The sequence below is a fragment of the Poromitra crassiceps genome (genome assembly GCF_964638095.1).
Source record: "Poromitra crassiceps genome assembly, chromosome: 26".
In the NCBI taxonomy this organism is placed as follows: Eukaryota; Metazoa; Chordata; class Actinopteri; order Beryciformes; family Melamphaidae; genus Poromitra; species Poromitra crassiceps.
The window spans coordinates 11476790-11499872 of record NC_139640.1 but is presented as its reverse complement, the minus strand read 5'-3'; the positions used below and the strand labels follow the sequence as shown (position 1 = coordinate 11499872).

At 47.2% G+C, this 23083-nt stretch overlaps 1 protein-coding gene across 1 annotated transcript in view; it reads left to right on the top strand.

Annotated features, from left to right (window-relative positions):
* Positions 1-23083, top strand: part of ago3a (argonaute RISC catalytic component 3a) — a 77486-nt gene continuing 54403 nt past the window's right edge. The window contains exon 1 of the mRNA XM_083661293.1: positions 1-105. Within this exon, the coding sequence (XP_083517419.1) occupies positions 87-105 (19 nt within the window). The 5' untranslated portion in view covers positions 1-86. The remainder of the gene's footprint in view (positions 106-23083) is intronic.

Here is a 23083-nt window from a genome sequence, read left to right as displayed (position 1 = left end):
GGGAGAGGGAGACACCGGAGCGAACGGAGGAAGAGACCCCGCGTTTAGACAACTGTGATCCGGGGAACCGGGCAGGGACCTCATGAATGGAAATCGGAACTACAGGTAAACAAACGTCTCTCTCTCTCTCTCTCTCTCTCTCTCTCTCTCTCTCTCTCTCTCTCTGTCACTCTGTTCATAGGCAGCAGTCTTCAAGTTTGTTGACACTACCACCAAGTTTCAACATAAATGGCACACAGGCTACAGTATACCTGCGATTATAATACACTTTATAGCCCAATATCATCCGCGCTGGTCGGGGTTAATGCCTGCTGTCTGTCACTCGTGTGTCTGACAGCTACCAGGTGCTCAGTGTTGTTGAACCAGAGAGTGTGTCAGCCGCTGCTTGCTGTCATGTTGCCCATGTGTGAGTCTGTGAAGTTCCTCCCCAGCATCAGGTGTGTGGTTAAGTAAGGGATGATCAACTCCTAGGTGCGCGTTAAAGCCACATATTCTCCTCCTCCACACCCCAGGCTAGACTCTAGCCTATGTTGAGTTTCTAGCCGCTAGAGGTTGGCTTCTCCCACAGACTGAGAGGGCACACCTGGCGTTAACATGTGGTTTCTGCCATCAGATTGCAATCTGATTGTATTTGATCACTTCAGCCTGATTCCATTTACACCTGGCGTTAACATGCATTTTCTGCAATCTGCTTGCAATCAGATGGCAGAAATGGTTGTCCTCTCAATCCGCATAAAGTTGCTGTATCCAGATTGAGAGGACACATTGCATTTACACTTGGGTTCAATGTGTACACAATGCATCCCTGACCACCTCCGGAGGTGGTTTGGCCGATCAGATTGCAATCCTTCTTCAATGCGTTTTGGGGGTGTTTACACCTGTACTTTCAAGTGATGAAACACAATCTGATTGCAATCTGATCACAGAAAACGCATGTTAGCGCCAGGTGTAAATGGCCTCTCTACAGAGTATAAACATGTATCGTGTTTAGCTATGCCCATGCCAGCGCCACAAGCATGTGACATTCATCTCTACATTTATTTGAGCATGATGCTATTATCCGAGGCAAACTTAGAAAGAGGGTCGGCACTTTTGGGTTCAGTGTCTTGCTGAAGGACGCTGACCGGATACATGGCTGTTGTTTGGGATGCAAATTGGCTGTTGCAGCCGCGGATCGAATGTGTGTGAGCTTAGCTTTAAGTCACAGAGTGCTTTTCTCCAACCACTAGAGCACCCTGGGTTTAAAGTTTAAACATTGGCAGCCAAACACGTTAGTGTGTCACAGCTTGTGTGCTGCAGTGACCACAAGTAACCTTGTGAATTCCTGTCCGGTCCTGCTGGTGATAAAACTCCCGCTCATAGTAGCAGTTAAACAGTCCAGTGAGTCAGCCTGGCTTCCTTTGTCTCAGCTGTAATGGATGGTTTCCACTTTTCCACTTGTGCTGCAACCATAAAGTGAAAAGCAGGTATCCCAGATCAGCCAGCGACACATGACCCTGCACAGTTATTCACACAAAGAGGACTTCCGTCTGCTGACTGACCGACCGACCGTCCGACCTACTGACCGACCGACCGTCTTACCTACAGTACCTACCTACCTACCTACCTCTGGGCCCTTCCCAGTCCCCAGTGTCTGTAACGGACCAGGAGGTGTTATCCCAATAGCCAAGCACCTGGGAGTTGGATGTGTGTGTGGCTGTGTGGGCGGGACTAGTGTCCTCTAGTAAGAGAGTGGCGTCAGTGGAGGACCAAAATGCGAGACTCATTAGCCAATGAACAGCCAGGAATGGGTCCCGCGCTACTTTTGCATGCTAAAATAAAGCTGATAATTTGTACAATTTGATTCAAGGGATGAAAAACCCTTTCAAAGTACAACACAAACTGTCTATTTTGCTGCAACTCGACAGTGCTGCTTTTTTTACTCAAGAGTTCCACTTTCTACTTCCTGGAAAAAAAAAACTGGTCCATTGGAGTGAATGGAGATGTCGGAACTCTTCTATTATATGGCTCTGGGGGGGACAGACAGGTGTGTGAGCTTCATTGACTGTGTGTGGCTGAGCGTTTAGACGACACAAGTCTGTAAATACAGTCAGATTGAATCACATTTGACTGTGATGTGTGGGTTGTGCATGTGAGTCTCTGTGGGGTCTTTCTTCATATTGTGTTTGGGCACAATTGCGTATCGGTGTCACCAACCGCCAAAGGACCCTGTCGCCAGTGAGCCCTGTGCCTGGGTGCAGTGAGCCCTGTGCCTGGGTGCAGTGAGCCCTGTGCCTGGGTGCAGGGAGCCCTGTGCCTGGGTGCAGTGAGCCCTGTGCCTGGGAGCAGTGAGTCCTGTGCCTGGGTGCAGTGAGTCCTGTGCCTGGGTGCAGTGAGCCCTGTGCCTGGGTGCAGTGAGCCCTGTGCCTGGGTGCAGTGAGCCCTGTGCCTCGGTGCAGTGGGTGCAGTGAGCCCTGTGCCTGGGTGGGTGAATGATTGAAAGGGGCTCTCTCTCTAGTCTATCAGACAGTCAGTCAGCAGCTCAGAGAAGCAGCGTGAGAAAATGCAAATGAACCATCAGCTCCTCTTGGTGGTCATCTGAGCAGCGTATGAACCATCAGCTCCTCTTGGTGGTCGTCTGAGCAGCGTATGAACCATCAGCTCCTCTTGGTGGTCGTCTGAGCAGCGTATGAACCATCAGCTCCTCCTGGTGGTCGTCTGAGCAGCGTATGAACCATCAGCTCCTCTTGGTGGTCGTCTGAGCAGCGTCTGAACCATCAGCTCCTCTTGGTGGTCGTCTGAGCAGCGACGCACGTGGCGTAGAAACCACGGCTCTGCTGAGATTAGCACTAAGGATCAAAATGAGTGTGAGGCTTTCACAAATCCAATCCATTTTGTGCTAAGTGCTAACTCTGGTAGGAAGATGCCTGCTGACAAACGGCTGGACACTTGACATTGATTATTTTTATTTTTTACTTTGTGGCTGAGCTACAAAGTCAGAGAACTTGTCAGAATTTGCATTTAAAGACTTTATTATAAACGGTTTCAACTCGACAACATAAACATTATCGTTACCCAAGCTTACTTCCTGGTGCAGTGTTTGCTAGTGTAACTGCGTTGTGTAGGTGGTACCTGCAGCAACCCATGTTAAGGGCTTGTCCAGGGGTGGATACGAACCGCCAACCTTCGGCTTGGGAGTCCGACATGTTAACCGCAACGCCAAGAGAGCTAGCTCCCTTGGCGGAGCTGATTAACGTGCCTTTATACCTGGGGAGTGAGTTTAACCAATCCACTCGCTACCACTCGGGACTCACGAGGAATCCACGCTGATTCAACTCGGTTACACTAGTACAACTAACTGACAGGACATGAGTTCCAAACTGTTCCCTATAATAGCAACACAATCAGTCAGTCTATAAACGTAGCCTTGTTAACTCCACTGGAGGCCTCACGGATTACCATAACCTGAACAAGATGTCTGTCATTGATTGTGTTGCATGGTTGCTGTTTTCTCTGTGTTCCTGATAAGATGCAATATTGTAAGTCGCTTTGGACAAAAGCATCGCTAAATGGCATACTGTATGTATGTGTATAACTGTTAACATGGAGACTCAAAATCAATCTTTTCGATAACACTTTTTTGACTATGTAGCATAGGCAGAAGATGAAATCCATACAGAAGGCAGCCGCTGCTAAATCACTGTGGTTTAGTGGCCTTACATCAGAGCAGTCTTCTTGACTCATGATGAGGAGTTGGTGCGATGCTGATGCTTGGCTGTAGGAGCGTATGTGTGTGCTTGCTGTGTGGAGGTGAGGTGGCACCTGACGCACAGAAGACACAGAGATGAGGAGACCTGGCAGACAGACAGGAGGATAATGGGGACCCCCCCCCCCCCCTCCTTCAGGTCACACTACACTTGGTAACCAGGCAGGGAGGACCCCCCCCCCCCTCTTCAGGTCACACTACACTTGGTAACCAACAGGCCCCCCTCCTTCAGGTCACACTACACTTGGTAACCAGGCAGGGAGGACTGGATGGCAGAAGATGACTCAGCCTGCTATGAGGCTATGAGGTGGCTTTTTCAGTCTGGTAACACATCGGGGTGGGAATCACCAGATGCCCACGATACGATACTAAAACAATACTTGAGTCACGATACGATAGTATTGCGATATTGCGATATGCTAGTATTGCGATATATTGAATATTGCGATATTTCGATATATTGTCTAACTCCTTTTCCTGCCTTTTCCTTGACCTCACCAGAAGTAAAACATGCAGTGTTTTTTTGTTTTGTTTTGTTTTTGCCCCACACGTAGGCTACATTATTAAGCTTCTCTGGACTCAATACGCCACTGCAGGCGCAGACTGCAACATTGGGCACTTCGGGGAGATGCCCGGTGGACTGGCCTGGCCTGCAAAAAAATAAAAAATAAAATAAAATAATAATTAAATATCGATACAATATCGTCAGGCAAAATATCGCGGTACTATGGTGTATCGATTTCCCCCCTCACCCCTAGTAACACAGCCTTCGACAGGAACGTCGATGGTCCTAGTTTGAAGGACAACTTTTCTTTGGGGAATTTGTGGTGATTTCTCAAATTAGCCTCTGATGTCTGGCTCTTGCATTCTGCCAGTCTCCCTCTCTCTCTATCTCTCTCTCTATCTCTCTCTCTCTATCTCTCTCTCTCCATCTCTCTCTCTCTCTCTCTCTCTCCATCTCTCTCTCTCTCTCACTCTCTCTATCTCTCTCCATCTCTCTCTATCCCTCTCTCCATCTCTCTCTCTATCTCTCTCTCTCTCTCCATCTCTCTCTATCTCTCTCCATCTCTCTCTCACTCACTCACTCACTCTCTCTCTCTCTCTCTCTCTCTCTCCATCTCTCTCTCTCTCCCTCTCTCTCTATCTCTCTCCATCTCTCTCCCTCTCTCTCTATCTCTCTCTCTCTCTCCATCTCTCTCTCTCTCTCTCCATCTCTCTCACTCTCTCTCTCTCTCTCTCTCTCCATCTCTCTCTCTCTCTCTCTCCCCCTCTCTCTCTCCATCTCTCTCTGTCTATCCATCTCTCTCTCACTCTCTCTCTCTCTCTCCATCTCTCTCTCTCTCTCTCCATCTCTCTCTCTCTCTCTGTCCCTTCCTCACAGTCTAGTTTTTCCCGCTCTCTTTTAGTTCACAAACGGTCACCACCTCCTTCCATTGCTTGGTCCCTCTGGACCAAAGCCTTTCCTGTCTGTGGCTCAGTGGGAAGCTTTGACTTCCCTGTCACTCCTCTGGTAGAGCCATATGAAATCCGTTTTATTTTTTTCCAAATTCCATTTTATTTTTTCCCGAATTCCGTTTTTTCCGTTTTAATTGTTCTGAATTCTGTGTTTTGCTTTTTACGCTCAATTTACCATCAGAAATAGTGTCTAATATGTGGGGATGAATAAATGTCCACAATTTAATAAGATACAACAGTCAGTTTACACAACAATGCACCATTTTTAACAAGTGATTCAAGTCAGAAATACAGTAGATGACTGTACAAAACATTCTATATATTTTTTATGTTTCTAAAGTGTTTTTAAGCTTCTCATTGTGTGCTTCAAGTAAAGAAAAAACAACTGTGAACAAACAGTATTTCTATTTTATTTTGAAAGTTATAACAGGAAGTGGTGGTGTTTATCTTTGCTAACTTGAACGTCTTAACGTGAGTATTAGAGAAAGAAGAAATTGTGTAAAAACGGCATGTGTCAAGTGAATAAGAATACACCACCACAATTTAAACTTTTCCAGCTTCATCATGTGCAAAAGGGGATATTTCGTCTTTCATTCCCTGTTGCCATCTAGACTACGGTCGAAGGCTTTGAAGGCAAGTAACACTGATAACTGTGTCTACAAAGTATTGATCTAACGTGATCAAGACGTCTGCAAGTAGTTAACGTTATGCTAACATTTTAAACGAACAACATAACAGAATTAAATAGAATAGTGAGAAGGTCGAATGATGCGGAATCATTCACAGCTGACATCTAACGCTAAAGTTATAGGCTACTTCACGCACACTTCAGACAGGGTTCTTCCTGCACGTTGTCGCCGAAGCTATTGCTGGAATGCTTGGAATGCGCTTGTTAATGCGCTCGTTAACTATAGTTACGTTACTGCAGATGAGTCCACTATAAGGGCAGGCAGCTGTGTGTGTGACATCACCTTATTAACATTATATATTGAATTTCAGCCCAATTATGTCAAATTCTGCAGTATTCCACGTTTTACAGTAGATTCCATTTTTATTGGTCAATTCCGCGATTCCGTTAACGCGGATTTCATATGGCTCTATCCTCTGGTAGGCTGGCTGTGTGTGGATGTTGTGCAGACAGGGGGTAGGTCTTTAGAGACAGACAGGGGGTAGGTCTTTAGAGACAGACAGGGGGTAGGTCTTTAGAGACAGACAGGGGGTAGGTCTTTAGAGACAGACAGGGGGTAGGTCTTTAGAGACAGACAGGGGGTAGGTCTTTAGAGACAGACAGGGGGTAGGTCTTTAGAGACAGACAGGGGGTAGGTCTTTAGAGACAGACAGGGGGTAGGTCTTTAGAGACAGACAGGGGGTAGGTCTTTAGAGACAGACAGGGGGTAGGTCTTTAGAGACAGACAGGGGGTAGGTCTTTAGAGACAGACAGGGGGTAGGTCTTTAGAGACAGACAGGGGGTAGGTCTTTAGAGACAGACAGGGGGTAGGTCTTTAGAGACAGACAGCGGGTAGGTCTTTAGAGACAGACAGGGGGTAGGTCTTTAGAGACAGACAGGGGGTAGGTCTTTAGAGACAGACAGGGGGTAGGTCTTTAGAGACAGACAGGGGGTAGGTCTTTAGAGACAGACAGGGGGTAGGTCTTTAGAGACAGACAGGGGGTAGGTCTTTAGAGACAGACAGGGGGTAGGTCTTTAGAGACAGACAGGGGGTAGGTCTTTAGAGACAGACAGGGGGTAGGTCTTTAGAGACAGACAGGGGGTAGGTCTTTAGAGACAGACAGGGGTAGGTCTTTAGAGACAGACAGGGGTAGGTCTTTAGGGGTAGGTCTTTAGAGACAGACGGGGTAGGTCTTTAGAGACAGACAGGGGGTAGGTCTTTAGAGACAGACAGGGGGTAGGTCTTTAGAGACAGACAGGGGGTAGGTCTTTAGAGACAGACAGGGGGTAGGTCTTTAGAGACAGACAGGGGGTAGGTCTTTAGAGACAGACAGGGGGTAGGTCTTTAGAGACAGACAGGGGTAGGTCTTTAGAGACAGACAGGGGGTTGGTCTTTAGAGACAGACGGGGTAGGTCTTTAGAGACAGACAGGGGGTAGGTCTTTAGAGAGGGCTTAGAACTTGATTTGCAGTCTCTCCATAAGGCTCAGTTGATTCAAGCAGCCCAGTGACAATAGCCACCCCCCCCCCCCCCCCCCCCGCATCCCCAGACCCTTTCCCCATCCCCAGCCACCCATAAGGCACCATTGGCATATTGTTGCTGCTTTCTATGGAGACAGAGTGCAGTTTGCCGTGGCAGAGGGAGTCGCCCGCGCCTTTATTTTGCCAAAGAAAAGCGGGAACCTCCACCCCCTCCTCCACCCCACCTCCACCCCCTCCTCCACCCCCACCCCCATTTGCCCCTCTTTGATTTTTCAAATCTGCCGCCAGCGATTCCCCCCCTCCTTAAATGTGTGTTGTGCCAGTGTTCATTCCATCTGGACAAGTAGAGGAACGGTGTCGCTCTGTTGCTGTGCTATTTTCTCTTGGGGTCAATATAGATTGTATTCTATATCCTGTTTTATTCCATTTGAACATGTTCTGCTCTATTCTATTCTATTCCAATGTCATCTAACATGTTCTTTTCTGATGTAGGCTGAGGGGGCGTGTCCACAGAAAGCTTTTTTTTTTGTTTATAGCAGAACACTTGAAGGCCCAGAGGCCAGAGCACTTCCAAAGTGCTCAGTCTACACAGCATAGTCTACACTAGGGATGTTCATCACTTATCGAAAATTGATAATTGATCGTTAAGGAATTGATTCGATCATGTGGAATTTTGATCGATTATTATTATTATTATTATTATTATTTATTATTATTTATTTTTTTGCGGACTAGGTTTGGGTGGAATTCGTTCCTGTTGATTCTTGTGCTGTCAGCTAAGCTGGAAGATGCCAATTGCCTCAATCGCCTCTCTATTCCATTATGTTCTTTTCCATTCTAATGTGCTTTAACATGTTCTAATCTATTCCAACACTTTCTGTTATGTTCTAACCTTTTCCAATGTGTTCTGTTCTCCTCAATTCTATTCACACAAAGCCTGATGTTGTTTTTAGCTTGGTTTCAGACACCATGGTATTGTGTTTTCTTCTTGGAGATGGAGTCTGTCACCCTGTGGCCTTCAGGCCTCTCTTCATGTTCTCTAACAAGGCCTGAAGGCCACAGGGTGTTTGAATGAAGACTTGTTAGAGAACAAGTCTTCATGTTCTCTAACAAGTCTTCATTAAAACAGCTCAGCTCAGATTGAGAGGCACCTCTGTTTGTTGGCTCACACATGCTGCTGGAGTGTGGGGCCGATGTGGGTGGGCTCAGCAGAGAGAGGGAACGCACCAGGGATGGAGAGAGAGGGGTGGTAGAGAGGACTAGGAGACACGAGGGATGGAGAGAGTGGGGGGGTAGAGATGACTAGGAGGAGAGTGGGGGGGTAGAGTGGACTAGGAGGAGGAGGAGGAGGAAGGCTGGGGTTGTGATCTTGTGATGTGTCAGTGAGATCAGTCACCAGGCTGCTACTCTCCTTTTCCACCTCCTCCTGCTCTCCCCTCCAGAGGGCTGTTTTGGGGGCAGCCATCAGGGGCACATTGCAGGGGAGGTTGTAGACAGGAAGTGTGTGTGTGTGTGTGTGTGTGTGTGTGTGTGTGTGTGTGTGTGTGTGTGTGTGTGTGTGTGTGTGTGTGTGTGTGTGTGTGTGTGTGTGTGTGTGTGTGTGTGTGTGTGTGTGTGTGTGTGTGTGTGTGTGTGTGTGTGTGTGGAGGGTGGGTGGGTTTTTAAACAGGAAGAGACAAGACAGAAGTGAGCCTGTTTATCAGTTGCAGGGGAAAGGATCAGGGAATGCCACTTTTTCCACCTCAATTTGGGTGACTTGTGTGACTTGTGTGATCCTGAACAATCCTCAGTCTTCTCTTACGCTCATGAGTGAACTGCATTGTGCAAACAAACAAAACAGTGCCTGTCAGGATTACGTCATTGTTTACGAGTACTAGCCAATCAGAGGCATTTTAGGGCGGGTCTTGCCAAGTCCGGTGAGATCCATAATAACGCACTAACGTTCACGAGAGAGGAGTAAAAACAATATCAATATCAACGGCTATTGATATCGCCTATATCAATAGGCGTGGTCTGAATACGGGTGGAGGCGTGGTCTGAATACGGGTGGAGGCGTGGTCTGAATACGGGTGGAGGCGTGGTCTGAATACGGGCGGAGGCGTGGTCTGAATACGGGCAGGGGCGTGGTCTGAATACGGGTGGAGGCGTGGTCTGAATACGGGTGGAGGCGTGGTCTGAATACGGGTGGAGGCGTGGTCTGAATACGGGCGGAGGCGTGGTCTGAATACGGGCGGAGGCGTGGTCTGAATACGGGTGGAGGCGTGGTCTTTCCACATGAGGTAGGCTCATCGCAGACAGAGACTGACACAGCACCGCTAACGCGATATCTCAGGAATGCCTTGACGGAGTTTCATCAAATTTGCCTCAAACATCGACTTGGACTCAAGGATGAACTGATTAGATTTTGATGGTTAAAGGTCAAAGTTCAAGGTCACTGTGACCTCACACACCCAATTTCCAAGCTCTGTAACGCAACATCTCAGGAGTGCCTTGACGGAATTTCTTCCAATTTGCCTCAAATGGCAATTTGGACTCAATAATGAACTAATGGCGGAGGCATAAATCTGCGGTGCGGTCGTTCTAGTATCTTATTAATTGTGGAAATGTATTCATCCCCACATATTAGACACTATTTATGATGGTAAAATGAGCGTAAAAAGCAAAACACAGAATTCAGAACAATTAAAACGAAAAAAATAAAGAATTTGGGAAAAAAATAAACTGGAATTTGGAAAAAAATTAAACGGATTTCATATGGCTCTACCTCAACCATACATATAAATAGGTATTTACGATATTTAGGCATTTATATCTATGGCCTCAACCCTCCAAAAATTAAATCTATAAAGCAGCCGGTCGCACATTGGCCACTAGGCAGAGAAATCACCGGTGACCGGGGCTTGGGGAACCCCCTGCAAAGCCCCAACACATTCTCACCCCCAAGTCCTCATATACTGCAGATCCATCAGGAACGTCATCACTTAGTCACGAGTGAGAATGTGTTGAAAGCCAGTGTTGTATGCTGTGATTGGCTAGTTATATTTTAGATAACTCTGATTGGTTGCTTTGAATTTTTAAATGAGGGAGAAGGAGGGGAAGTCATTTTAAGGATTTGAACAAGATAATTCAACCTAATTCGACCGCAAAAACCATCAGACACAAATTATTATTCAAAGTAGAGTATTTTATACACATCTTGAAACATGACTTTAGGGGGTCTTTAAACAGTTCTTTAGCCTATTTCTCAAAAACTAATAGGCCTAAATCTCATCTAAACAAGAATAAATTAACAAATGAAATTAAGATTGGAATTTAGATGAGGGGAAAAACAACTGCACGACTTGAGGAATCTCCATCGACTCAGAGGAGGAGGACAGCCCTACAACAGTCACACTGTACACAGTGGCTGTGAGCCAGAAGAACTGGGTAGTGAGAAGCTAGGCTGGCGTCCAGACCAGCCCCCCTACCCTCACCCCCCCTACAGACCACCCCCCTAGCCTCACCCCCCCCTACCCATAATACCCTCACCCCCCTACCCTCACCCCCCCCCCTACAAACGTCTCTCCATGCTGCCAACGAATGCATACGTCCACACACACGTTTGGGCTAGCTCTCTTCTGTCTCTCTCTCTCTCTCTCTCTCTCTCTCTCTCTCTCTCTCTCACACACACACACACACACACACACACACACACACACACACACACACACACAATACAGCTGTTGTGTGTCTAATCCAGAGAGGCCTGGGCTGTGGGAACAGGGCGAGTGCTCAGTGGCAAGGCACAATGGCGTCAGTCACAGCAGGCAGAACACACACACACACACACACACACACACACACACAGACACACACACACATACATACACACACACACACACACATACATACACATATACACACACAGACACACACACACACACACACACACACAGCTGGCTAACTGGGATTGAGGCACGTCACACACAGCCAATCTCCTCCATCCTGTTGGTCTCATCCACCTCAGAGAGTTCCCTCTGGCACATGATGGGTCTCCTTTAAGACCGCGAACCACGTTAACGCGGTTCGCGGTCTTAAAGGGATTTATTTTATTTTATTTTACCTTTATTTTACCAGGCGAGACAATTAAGAACAAAATTCTTATTTACAATGTCGGCCTGCCATTGTATACGCACACAAATGAGGGATATACACGCAAATGCTGCATCAGGTATCAATGGGTTAACAATAAGCTAGTATTACACCTATAGGCTGTATAGAATGATTGGCTAGTTTCAACAGCATGCAATAGGTCTAAGGCTTGAGTGGCAATTTACATCCACACATGGAGTTGTTGCAATTTCAATGAAAATCCCTCAAGGAATTTATTTGATCCACGGACAAGAGTTTGACCACCTCTGTGTCTATATTTGACCTATTGTGTCCCTCAACCTCTGTGTTTACAGGAGGACAGGCTCTCATCTGTCCTGTTTCAAGAAGTGTGTCCTCTCTCCCTGTAATCATCTGAACATGCACACACACACGCACGCACACACACACACACGCACACACACACACACACACACACACACACAGTACACACACACACACACACACACACACACAGCGCTTTAGAGCAGCAGTGTTTCTCAAGCTTTAAAAGCTTAAAATGAATCAGGGATCCACAATCATATCGGTATCGGCCGATATTAGTAATTCCTTTCTTTATAAATTATATCCGTCTAATGAACAAAATAGCAGCAATGTTAATATTGATGATCATATTGGCCAAAATGTTTCTATTGAGAGGAAACAATGCCGTAAATCTATGATTTATGGGCTTTTCCAAATGTTTTGGAAATAAAGACATATGCCAATTCAGTGTTTATGTTTTTTAGTATGCACAAAATTAGATGATCAATATAAACTGTTTTTTATACAGATCATATCGACATTGGAAAATATCGGTTATCGGCCGTAACAGCAATGTTAATATCGGTTATCGGCATCACCCCCCCTCCCCTATCCCATAGGGCTGTGGCGATTCACTTATCTCCCGATTCGATACTATCACGATTCTTGGGTGCCGATTCGATTTATATTGCGATTCTTAAGTATTGCGATTCTACGATTATTGCGATTCGATATTACGATTTATTGCGATTTTTGTTTATTTTTTTCTTTTATTTTTTCAGTTTGTTTGCTTTTTTACACTAGATTAGAACATGGGAAAAGTTGAATCATACACTAGAGACTGTATATTATATATCATGAGTAGGGCTGGGCGATATAGTTAAAAACAGGGGCGGACTGGGATCATAATTCAGGCCGGGCATTAGATACCAAGCAGGCCAGGCCGATATGGGCCAACGCGCGTGAAATTTGGGCCGTTTGAAGCCAGATTTGGGCCGTTTGAAGTCCAATTTTACAATGAGATGCACCCACTTTAACCCTGAAGTGTAATTATTACTTCAGACTAACTAATAAAGTAATAAAACCACTAGTAAACCAGTAGGCGGCGCCTGGCCTGCTGTTCAGTGAGTGGCCTGACTGCAAGCACCAAATTTTTTTTTTTTTTTTTTTTTTAATTTGCGATTATCGATTCTGGAATAAAAGATCGATCTAAAAAATCGTGACATTAAAAATCGCGATACTTAGGTGAATCGATTTTTCCCCCCACCCCTACTATCCCATAATTCATGATGGGACCCCCGTCCCCCAGTTTGAGTCACTGCTTTAGAGTGAACTCAACATGCACCTTTATATTCTCACTCCTCGTATGGTGACACAGACAACAAGACTTTGATGTGTGTCGTGGTTGAGTTGCGGTTGGGTTTTCACTATTGTCATATCGAGCTAGCAGCATGTCATCTGAGGTCATGGTATCCGTGGCCAGCTGCTCTCTGATCGGTGGACAAAGTTGACATTTGCTGATCTTTTGTAGACATGTTCCTGTAAACTCACCTAAGCCTCTGTGTGTCGGGGGTCGTACAGCTTCCCTGGGAATGCCCATTTTGACAGTTGTTTAATCAGACTCAATAAACGTTGCCTAGCCGACACGTTTTGATTCAGTAGTTGGCCCTCGTAAGTTAGACCTAGTTGTAAGTTAGACCTTGTTGTAAGTTAGACCTAGTTGTAAGTTAGACCTAGTTGTAAGTTAGACCTAGTTGTAAGTTAGACCTAGTTGTAAGTTAGACCTCGTTGTTTATCATGTGACGCTGCTGCATGCCTATTGGTTGGTATGATGGATCTCTGGTGTAATTAATTAGTAGAGCCCGATCGATATACAAACTGACAAATATCCTGCCTATAAATTACATATCTCAAGTCACATCAAGTCATATCTTTGTCAAGTGTTTGATATTTGAGGGATCATTACAAAAAAGTGTAATATAATGTGTATGTATATTTAAGCAATATCACATGAGAGGGAGTGCGGTTGTTGGCTAATATTGGCACTGCTGTGATTCGGTCGTAGGCACGAGGCCGCAGGCCGAGTGCCGTAGATAATCACAGCAGTGCCAATATTAGACAACAACAGCACGGCCTCGAGTGTGATATTGCTTTTATACAACAGTTCTATTAAACAAAGCTGATTAAAAAAATGACAAAAAGCTGAGAAAATATATGATTTCTGTATTTATTCCTCCGCCAACAAAAATAGTCCCCTCAGCTTTATGCTTTGCTGAAAATGTAGTCTAATCAGCCTAATTAACTGCAGGCTGTCTACTTTACTACTGTCTACTCTACAGCTGTGAAGCGTTTTGTTTAGGGATGCACGATATATCGGCAATCGTATCGGTATCGGCTGATGTTAGTCATTTTTTAACATATCGGTATCGGTCCGATGTTGCAATGTTAATATCGGTTATCATTATCAGCCAAATTCTTCACACTGAGATGAAATAATGCAGTACATCTATGATTTATGGGCTTTTCCAAAAGTTTTGGAAATAAAGAAATGCATAACTTTTTCAGATTCAGTGTTAACATGTGTTTTTCAGTATGTACAAAATGTGATGATCATAGAAATGTGGTTTTATAGACGGTTTTCACCAGCTGCAACCCCACAGCACTTCCTTTTTCTCAGCTTCTTCTTCTGTGTTTTATGGCGGTTGGCATCCTTAAATGTTGCATTACCGCCACCTGAATTGTATCAGCTTCACAGTGCTAACTATTGACAGTGTCCACTTTCTCAGCTATTCAGGGGAAAACACTGACATAGCCTACTTCTATTTCTATTTTTTATTTTTGCTATGTAAACGTTTAAATGTAAAGATAGGCTTATGCGTGCAATAACGTACTGATAGTCAGCTTACTCTGTAACATGTAGCTTTTTTTAGCCTCTCAGGCTAGCTCCGGGACGCAATCTTTTTTTTCCCATGATGGTGAAGGCTAGGCGAAGGCATGACCCGCCCCTCTCTGCCTCTAATTGGCTGACTGCACTCGGCTGCTCTCGCCTGCTTCCCAGGCGAGCCAGAAGTCACCTCAAACGAGCCATTATAGCCTATACTTTCATTCAATGTCACGATGCTGCGGGGGGAAGTAGGCTACTTCATAGCTTAACTACGAAAATAGTGTCCACTGTTTATCTCCCTTTCTGCTGCAGCATGTTGAAGAAATAAATGTTCAGTTTGAACAACACCCATTCTGGTCATTATAGAGCAAGATGATCGCTTCCACTACCAGGGCCGCCCAGAGAGATGGCAGTGCCCCTGGAAGGGTCCAGCCACTATGCCCCCCCTCCCCCGTACACGCTTTACTCATATCAACGCTGCAGCTTTCGGAGCTGACTGAAAAAAGTTTAACAGATTATTATTTGGGTCTAAAGCTCTTGCCTGCTCCCGCTTTTTTTTTATGCCTTGCGATTTTGGCATCCTGACTTTTGTTTTGCTCCTGGCATTTTGCCATCGCCGGTCTTGTTTTGTTTGCTATCACCTGTCTGTGTTGTGTGTTACACCATAAATGGTGCCTGCGCTGCTGCCCCAAGCAAAATGGTCCGCCCCAAGCCTGCCTTGTTCTTCTTCTTCTTCTTTTGGCTTTCCGGCAGACTAGATGCCTTGCGGCACATTGCTGCTTCTCACTGCACTGGTCGGATGGGGGATCTCCCCTCCTCTCCCCTCTCCTCTGGTTCCCCCCACCCACCCCGGTCAGCGGTGGCCTTTTATACACGTCCCAAACAGCGCCGGACAACGCGATTGGCTGACTCAGATTTGAATCTGAGCCAGCCAATCGCTGTGCCCCATGACCGGATGGACCATATATGGACTTCCTCCCCCCCGAGTGGCTCGTGCTATCATAGCTGCTGACTGCTGGCCTCTCCCCCTCTCTCCTCTTCTCCCCTCCTCTCCTCTCCCTCTCTCCCCTCTTCTTCTCCCCCTCTCCTCTCCCATCCTCCTCTCCCCTCCTCTCCCATCCTCCTCCTCTCCTCTCCCCTCCTCTCCACTCCTTCTCTCCCCTCCTCTTCTCCCCCTCTCCCCTCTCCTCTTCTCCCCTCTTCTCCCCCTCTCTCCTCTCCCCCTCTCCCCTCCTCTTCTCCCCCCCTCTCCCTTCTCCCCCTCTCCTCTCCCCTCCTCTTCTCTCCCCCTCTCCCCCCTCTTCTCCCCCTCTCTCCTCCCCCCCTCTTCTCCCCCTCTCTCCTCCCCTCCTCTCCTCCTCTCCCCCCCTCTCTCCTCTCCTCTCCCCTCCTCTTCTCTCCCCCTCTCCCCCCTCTTCTCCCCCTCTCTCCTCCTCTCCTCTCCCCTCCTCTTCTCTCCCCCTATCCCCCCCTCTTCTCCTCCTCTCCCCTCCTCTCCCCTCCTCTCCCCTCTCCCCTCCTCCCCTCTCCTCTGGTTCCCCCCACCCACCCCGGTCAGCGGTGGCCTTTTATACACGATTCTAAACAGCGCCGGACAACGCGATTGGCTGACTCAGATTTGAATCTGAGCCAGCCAATCGCTGTGCCCCATGACCGGATGGACCATATATGGACTTCTTCCCCCCGACTTCCTCCCCCTGAGTTGCGAGGAGGTTCCAGGCCAGTACAACAGATACGAGGTTTTGGGGGCAGCAGACATGCCTGGGCTTGTCTGGGGCGAGCTTGCTGGTTCTCCCCCCCTCTCCCCTCTCCCCCTCTCCTCCCCCCTCCCTCTCCTCTTCTCCTCTCCCCCTCTCCCCCCCTCTTCTCCCCCTCTCCCCTTCTCTCCCCCTCTCCTCTGGTTCTCCCCTCCTCTCCTCCTCTCCCCTCCCTCTCCTCTCCCCTCCTCTTCTCTCCCCCCTCTTCTCCCCCTCTCTCCTCCTCTCCTCTCCCCTCCTCTTCTCTCCCCCTCTCCCCCCCTCTTCTCCCCCTCTCCTCTGGTTCTGCCCTCCTCTCCCCTCCTCCCCTCTGGTTCCCCCCACCCACCCCAGTCAGCGGTGGCCTTTTATACACGATCCTAAACAGCGGCGGACAACGCGATTGGCTGACTCAGATTTGAATCTGAGCCAGCCAATCGCTGTGCCCCATGACCGGATGGACCATATATGGACTTCTTCCCCCCGACTTCCTCCCCCCAGTGGCTCTGCTATCATAGCTGCTGACTGTTACTGCACTATCCGTCAGTTCCCTTTGCAATACCAACCCTGTGCAATCCATAAAGGTACATGGACGTTACTCTGCAGAAACGACAGTAACAAAATCACGAATTGCTCTGTTTTTGGAGCTCTGCATGTCTGTGTTTGTCTAGTTAATGCGTTAATGTTAGCTAACGGCTAACATTCGCTAGTTAGCCAACCAACCAGCAGCTAACATTAGCTAGCTAGCTAGCTTACCGGAAGCGATATTTTTTCCGGATGATGGCGAAGGCATAACCCACCCCTGGCCCTCTCTGCCTCTGATTAGTGGCAGCGTTATAAACCATAGATATGACTATATTAAAAACATAAACACACTGGCGTCTTTCATGCAGGCTAGCAAGCGTAACTGCTGTATGTCTGTCTGACCTTACCCCGCTAGCCGGACGCTTCTCGCTCATACTGAGCACATTAGCGCCCGGCGAACGTCACGCATTTCCCATTTTACACTGTGCCATTTTCACGTCTAGGTCTAAAAGCCGGCTCCTACCTGAGTCTTCCTACCCAGCGTGTGCACGTCTTTCCGACAGGGGTGGTTGTTATGGCAACTATCAACAACAACAACAACTACTACTAACTACTACAAGACATAAAGACCGAAATAGGCTACCTTGTTTTAATGTGTCTGTCGGAGACACGGCCTAACGTTAACATTTAATATGAGCCGAATATCAGCCTGCGCTCAGCTATGTATACAGGAAGTAAACCGGATATTCAGGTGGGTTGTGACGGTTGTTATTGTTGTCAAGTTAAAACTGTCTATACAGATCATATCGACATCGGTAAATATCGGTTATCAGCCATAACAGCAATGTTAATATCGGTTATCGGGATCGGCCAAAATTTTCATATCGGTGCATCCCTAGTTTTGTTGATTAGGGCAGCTGTGAAGCGGAGTGATCTACACACAGTGAAGCACCAGTGCATTATCATGAAATAACGGCACTCGTAGGATCCCTCTTGTCCAATCAAATTGCTCGGCCGGAACTACCTGTTGTATAAATATAATATAAGAATATCTGCCGTTACGAATGAATGAATATGAATGAATGAATAATTATTTTATTTGCGTGTCATGATGCCACATTGTGGCCCATCCCACATGGGATTATATGACAGTTACACAAAATATATACATTTTCTTTTTCTTATTTTATCTACCGTATACATTTCATTCCTCCTCATCAACCAAGCCTTTTCTAAGAAAGTGGCAAATGTAAAAGTTTCATATTGGAAGAGCCGTATGAATTTCTCTTACGAGTCTTCCAACCACACAAATTCATTTTCTTTGTCTACCTTATTAAAAAAACTCTGCCTGATAGTATTATAGAAGGGACAATAGAATACAAAGTGCGTTTGGTTTTCAACTTCCTTAAGTTCACACAGACTGCACAGTCTATCCTCCTCAGCAGTGCCCACAAATCGGCCTGTCTCAGTATGAAGGCCAAGTATGTCAGCTGTGATTTGAGCACAGAGAGCGCTTTTTCTTACACAGATTATACAGTTACAGTGTTTCCCATAGAACATTTTTCAGGCCTGGAGGGATTTTGAAACGTACCCCGACCGCAACGGTGGGGGCCGTCGCTGGCGACGCTAAACTTTTAGCTAACCTGTTCACATCTATGTTGGCAATGGCATCCCAATTATCATCATACTATTATGGGATGCGATGCGAACAGTTGTATTATGGGATGTGCGTTTCCCAGGCAACAACACACGTTGACACGTTTTGGAACAGCGCTGCACGCTGGCACAATGCTCCTAAAAGCAAAATGCTCCTAAAAGCAAAATGCTCCTAAAAGCAAAATGCTTATTGTTTTGAATGAATTGGCATCTTCTATTACTGTCCACTGTCAACTTTTGAGTGAAGCCTGGTTGTGGAGGTGACAGGGACACAGGTTAAAACGTGAGGAGGAGAGATGAGGGGGCATCATGTGTCTGATACGCCTCACTGAATGATCAGGAACATGGTGAGGAGAGATAAGGGGGCATGTGTCTGATACGCCTCACTGAATGATCAGGAACATGGTGGTGAGGAGGAGAGATAAGGGGGCATCATGTGTCTGATACACCTCACTGAATGATCAGGAACATGGTGGTGAGGAGGAGAGATAAGGGGGCATCATGTGTCTGATACACCTCACTGAATGATCAGGAACATGGTGGTGAGGAGGAGAGATAAGGGGGCATGTGTCTGATACGCCTCACTGAATGATCAGGAACATGGTGGCTGCTCATCTGAACATGCTGCAGAAACGTCTGTGAGACAGCTTGCTTGGCAGATATTCAACCTCACACAGCACGCCACCTTCAACCTCACACAGCACGCCACCTTCAACCTCACACAGCACGCCACCTTCAACCTCACACAGCACGCCACCTTCAACCTCACACAGCAGGCCACCTTCAACCTCACACAGCACGCCACCTTCAACCTCACACAGCACGCCACCTTCAACCTCACACAGCACGCCACCTTCAACCTCACACAGCACGCCACCTTCAACCTCACACAGCACGCCACACGCCGCCGCTTATGTTGCGCAATGTCGTAAGGTCGCAGTTGCGAGTAGACTTGAGATATTGAATATTTTGACATCCTTGTGCGCTTCATAGATAAAACTACCATTCATTTTTTTATCTATTTTCTTTTACACCATAAACATTTTCAAACATTTCGCTTCATGCGGCTACAGTACATTCTCTCTTGATAAGGTTTTGTGTAACTGTAACACGGTCAGATGGGAATAAGTCTGAAAAGATGTGTGCTCAGATGTCTGCTGTAATGACAGGAAGCTGAAGAATGTGGAGCTACCAGCCAGATCTCAGATCATGAGGCAGTGTTTTGAGTTCAGCCCACACACACAGCTTGTTTTGATGCCCGTTTGCATGTGGGCAGATTACCACCAGAAAAATACCTTCATAGACTACAGAACGTCATTTATATTATTTTTCCTCATTAATGATACATCGTTTCAACCGCCCGGCCGCAACCCATCCGCTATGAATCAGAATGTTTATTTTTATGATCTGGCCCGCCCGCGGGGCGGGATATCCGCGGTCAGCGCGGTTATAACTGCGGCCCGCGCATCACTAGTACAGACACAATTGGCCATGTCTGCAGGTGGGAAGCCGGACAACGGTATGTCTCCTGGTCACTGCACTAGCGCCTCCTCTGGTTGGTCGGTGAAGCCTCCTGGTCAGTGCACTAGCGCCTCCTCTGGTTGGTCGGTGAAGCACCTCGCTGTCAGGTGAAAAGAAGCACCACCGTGCTTCCCTCCGTCAGCTGCCATGACGCCTTTTCTCTCTGCTCCCGCTGTGCTTGGCTGTGTGGCTTATCCAGCAGTTTGTGAGTGAGAGCGTTTCTGTACCGAACGGCTTTGTGTCCTACAGCGCATGCTTCTGTGTTTTGAAGAACCAGGGAGTGTGTGTGTGTGTGTGTGTGTGTGTGTGTGTGTGTGTGTGTGTGTGTGTGTGTGTGTGTGTGTATATAAATGTGTGATGGAATACCAACATTTTAGAGTGCTTTCTCACTGGGAACGATTGCTTTCGTTCCGTTCAGCACCCTGGAACGATTGTCTGCCCCCCCCCCCCCTGCTGGTCAGCTTTCACATTACAACATTTCTTCCGCACTCAGAAAACGGAACAGAGTGCACTTGCGTCATCAACTATGCCTGGAGTTTATCGCCCGTGTTTTGTCTATGAGGTTCGGAACGGTTGGCTTTCACACTCGCAAGTGTTCCGTGCCCGGGCACATCGCCAAAGCGCTCCCCAGACCACCTTTTTAAGTGGATCCTGTCACGGGTTCCCTGTTGTGCGCCCGGGCGCGGAACAGAACAGAACGCAACGTTCACACTCGTCAAATGTTCCGAAACTGGGGTCAATTTGTGGACAAGTGTCCCCTGGAACAGTACCTGGGCACCAGCGTGAAGGCACCCTTAACCCAATGATACCTGATGCAGCATTTGCGTGTATATCCCTCATTTGTGTGTGTGTATCCCTTTAAGATGCGGTTCACAGTCTTAAAGGGATACACACACAAATGCTGCATCAGGTATCAATGGGTTAATCTACTGTGTTGGCGACATTGTAATTGCTGTAATGGCCTGCGGTTGCTACAGTGAGCTAGCGCTTCATTGGCTGCTGGATCCAGAAGCAGGAAGCTGCTGTGTGTTGTGTTCCCCTACATGCTGGCTCTGTGACTCATGCTGAGTGGAAGCCAGTACAGTACCGTATGAGCAAGAACACACTCACCACCCTGCCCACTCTTCTAACTGCACCACTCCCTCCTATCCTCCTACTCCTCCCTAGCTGGCTTTACCCGCCCTGCCACAGCACAGGACATGACAGGACTGTGAGTGAAGAGGCACTCCTGACACTGCGTGTCATATAGGGCTTTCACACCGGCAGGGCTCCGTGCCGGTTCCGAAATAATTGGTTCGGAACCTGAAAAGTTGGTTCTCAGCGGAACCAAAAAAAAATTGGTTTTTCCTTGGGAACCGTGACATCATCAGTGGGTGTGTCTTATTCCAGGCTGTGAAAACGAGCAGGAAGGAGAAGAAGGCAGTGACAACACAGAGAAAAATAATTTGCAGTGGTCTCCTGAGGAAACCAAATGTTTAGTGGTGATTTGGGCATCTGCCGAATCTCAAGAAAAGCTAGAAAGCAGTACAAGAAAGAGCAAGTCGTATGCCGAACTTGCGGAAACAGATGGCCAAGGCTGGGTTCACTCGAACACCAATTGGCCAAGATCAATTGGGGAGAAAAATGTGCCTGGCGGTGTGGGGGACGACATAATGTCCTTACGTCTTCATGTGTCCTTCTGTCCCTATGGATGTGAGACATTGGGCTTACCTCACAAGTCTCACTGAGGGGCCCCAAGGGAATTACCATTACAAAAGTGTGTGCACATGGCTGGGGTGGGGTGGGGTGGGGTGGGAGGTGGGGTGGGACGTCCGTGGCTGGATTTGCAGACTCTCCTCTCTCTCATCATCCCAGCAGGCGATCTTCTCAACCAGCATCCAGAAAGAGAAGCGGAAGCGGGGATCATGGAAAACATCTCGCACTTCCTGAGACCAACCACAAACATAGTTGCTCATGATGATGTGTGGCGCTAACCTGACAGAAGCTTTCTGTTTTATTAGGTTTTCTTTTTTCTTTGTTTTTATTGCCTTCCCTTCCCCTCGCCTCGCCTCAACATCACCCACACATGTGAGCCTGTGAGTCACATCACTGCTGATGAATCACCCTGAGCCCTGACTCCCATCCATCACTGACACATTTGGAGCAGACCTTGGTAGAGAGCGCAGAGCAGCCTGGAGCCTGGTGACCAGGCTGCTCAGGCTGTGGAGAAAGAAACTACGTAGTGGGAGGCATGAACAAAACAATGCAGGCCAGGCCAATGGATGAGGAGCATGTGAGGAGCATCTAGTGTATGAGGCAAAGATTGGCTTGTTATTTTTCTCATAGTTTTCCTATATTTCTGTTTTATTCCTAATAGATGCACATTCTGATTTATACATTTTGACATTTAGAATATTACAAGTAAGCAAATCATTATTAATAAGTACGTTTTTCCCTTAAATTTAACTTCAAGTTACATTATTGTATGTGTACTGTAGAATAGGCTTTTTTATTATGCCTCCGCCGGCGATAGCCAGGCCGGAGGCATTATGGATCCGGGTTGTCCGTCCGTACGGTTGTCCGTCCGTACGGCCGTACGTCCGTCCGTACGAAGTTTGTTAACGCGATATCTGAGGAACGCCTGGACGGAATTTCATCAAATTTGCCTCAAACATCGACTTAGACTCAAGGATGATCTGATTAGATTTTGGTGGTCAAAGGTCAAAGGTCAAGGTCACTGACCTCTCGAACGCCATTTTCAAGCTTGTTAACGTGATATCTCAGGAATGCCTTGACGGAATTTAATCAAACTTGTCTCAAACATCGACTTGGACTCAAGGATGAACTGATTACATTTTGCTGGTCAAAGGTCAAGGTCACTGTGACCTCTCAAACGCCATTTTCCAGCTTGTTAACGCAATATCTCACGAATGCCTTGACGGAATTTCAACAAATTTGCCTCAAACATCGCCTTAGACTCAAGGATGATCTGATTAGACTTTGGTGGTCAAGGTGACCTCTCAAACGCCATTTTCCAGCTTG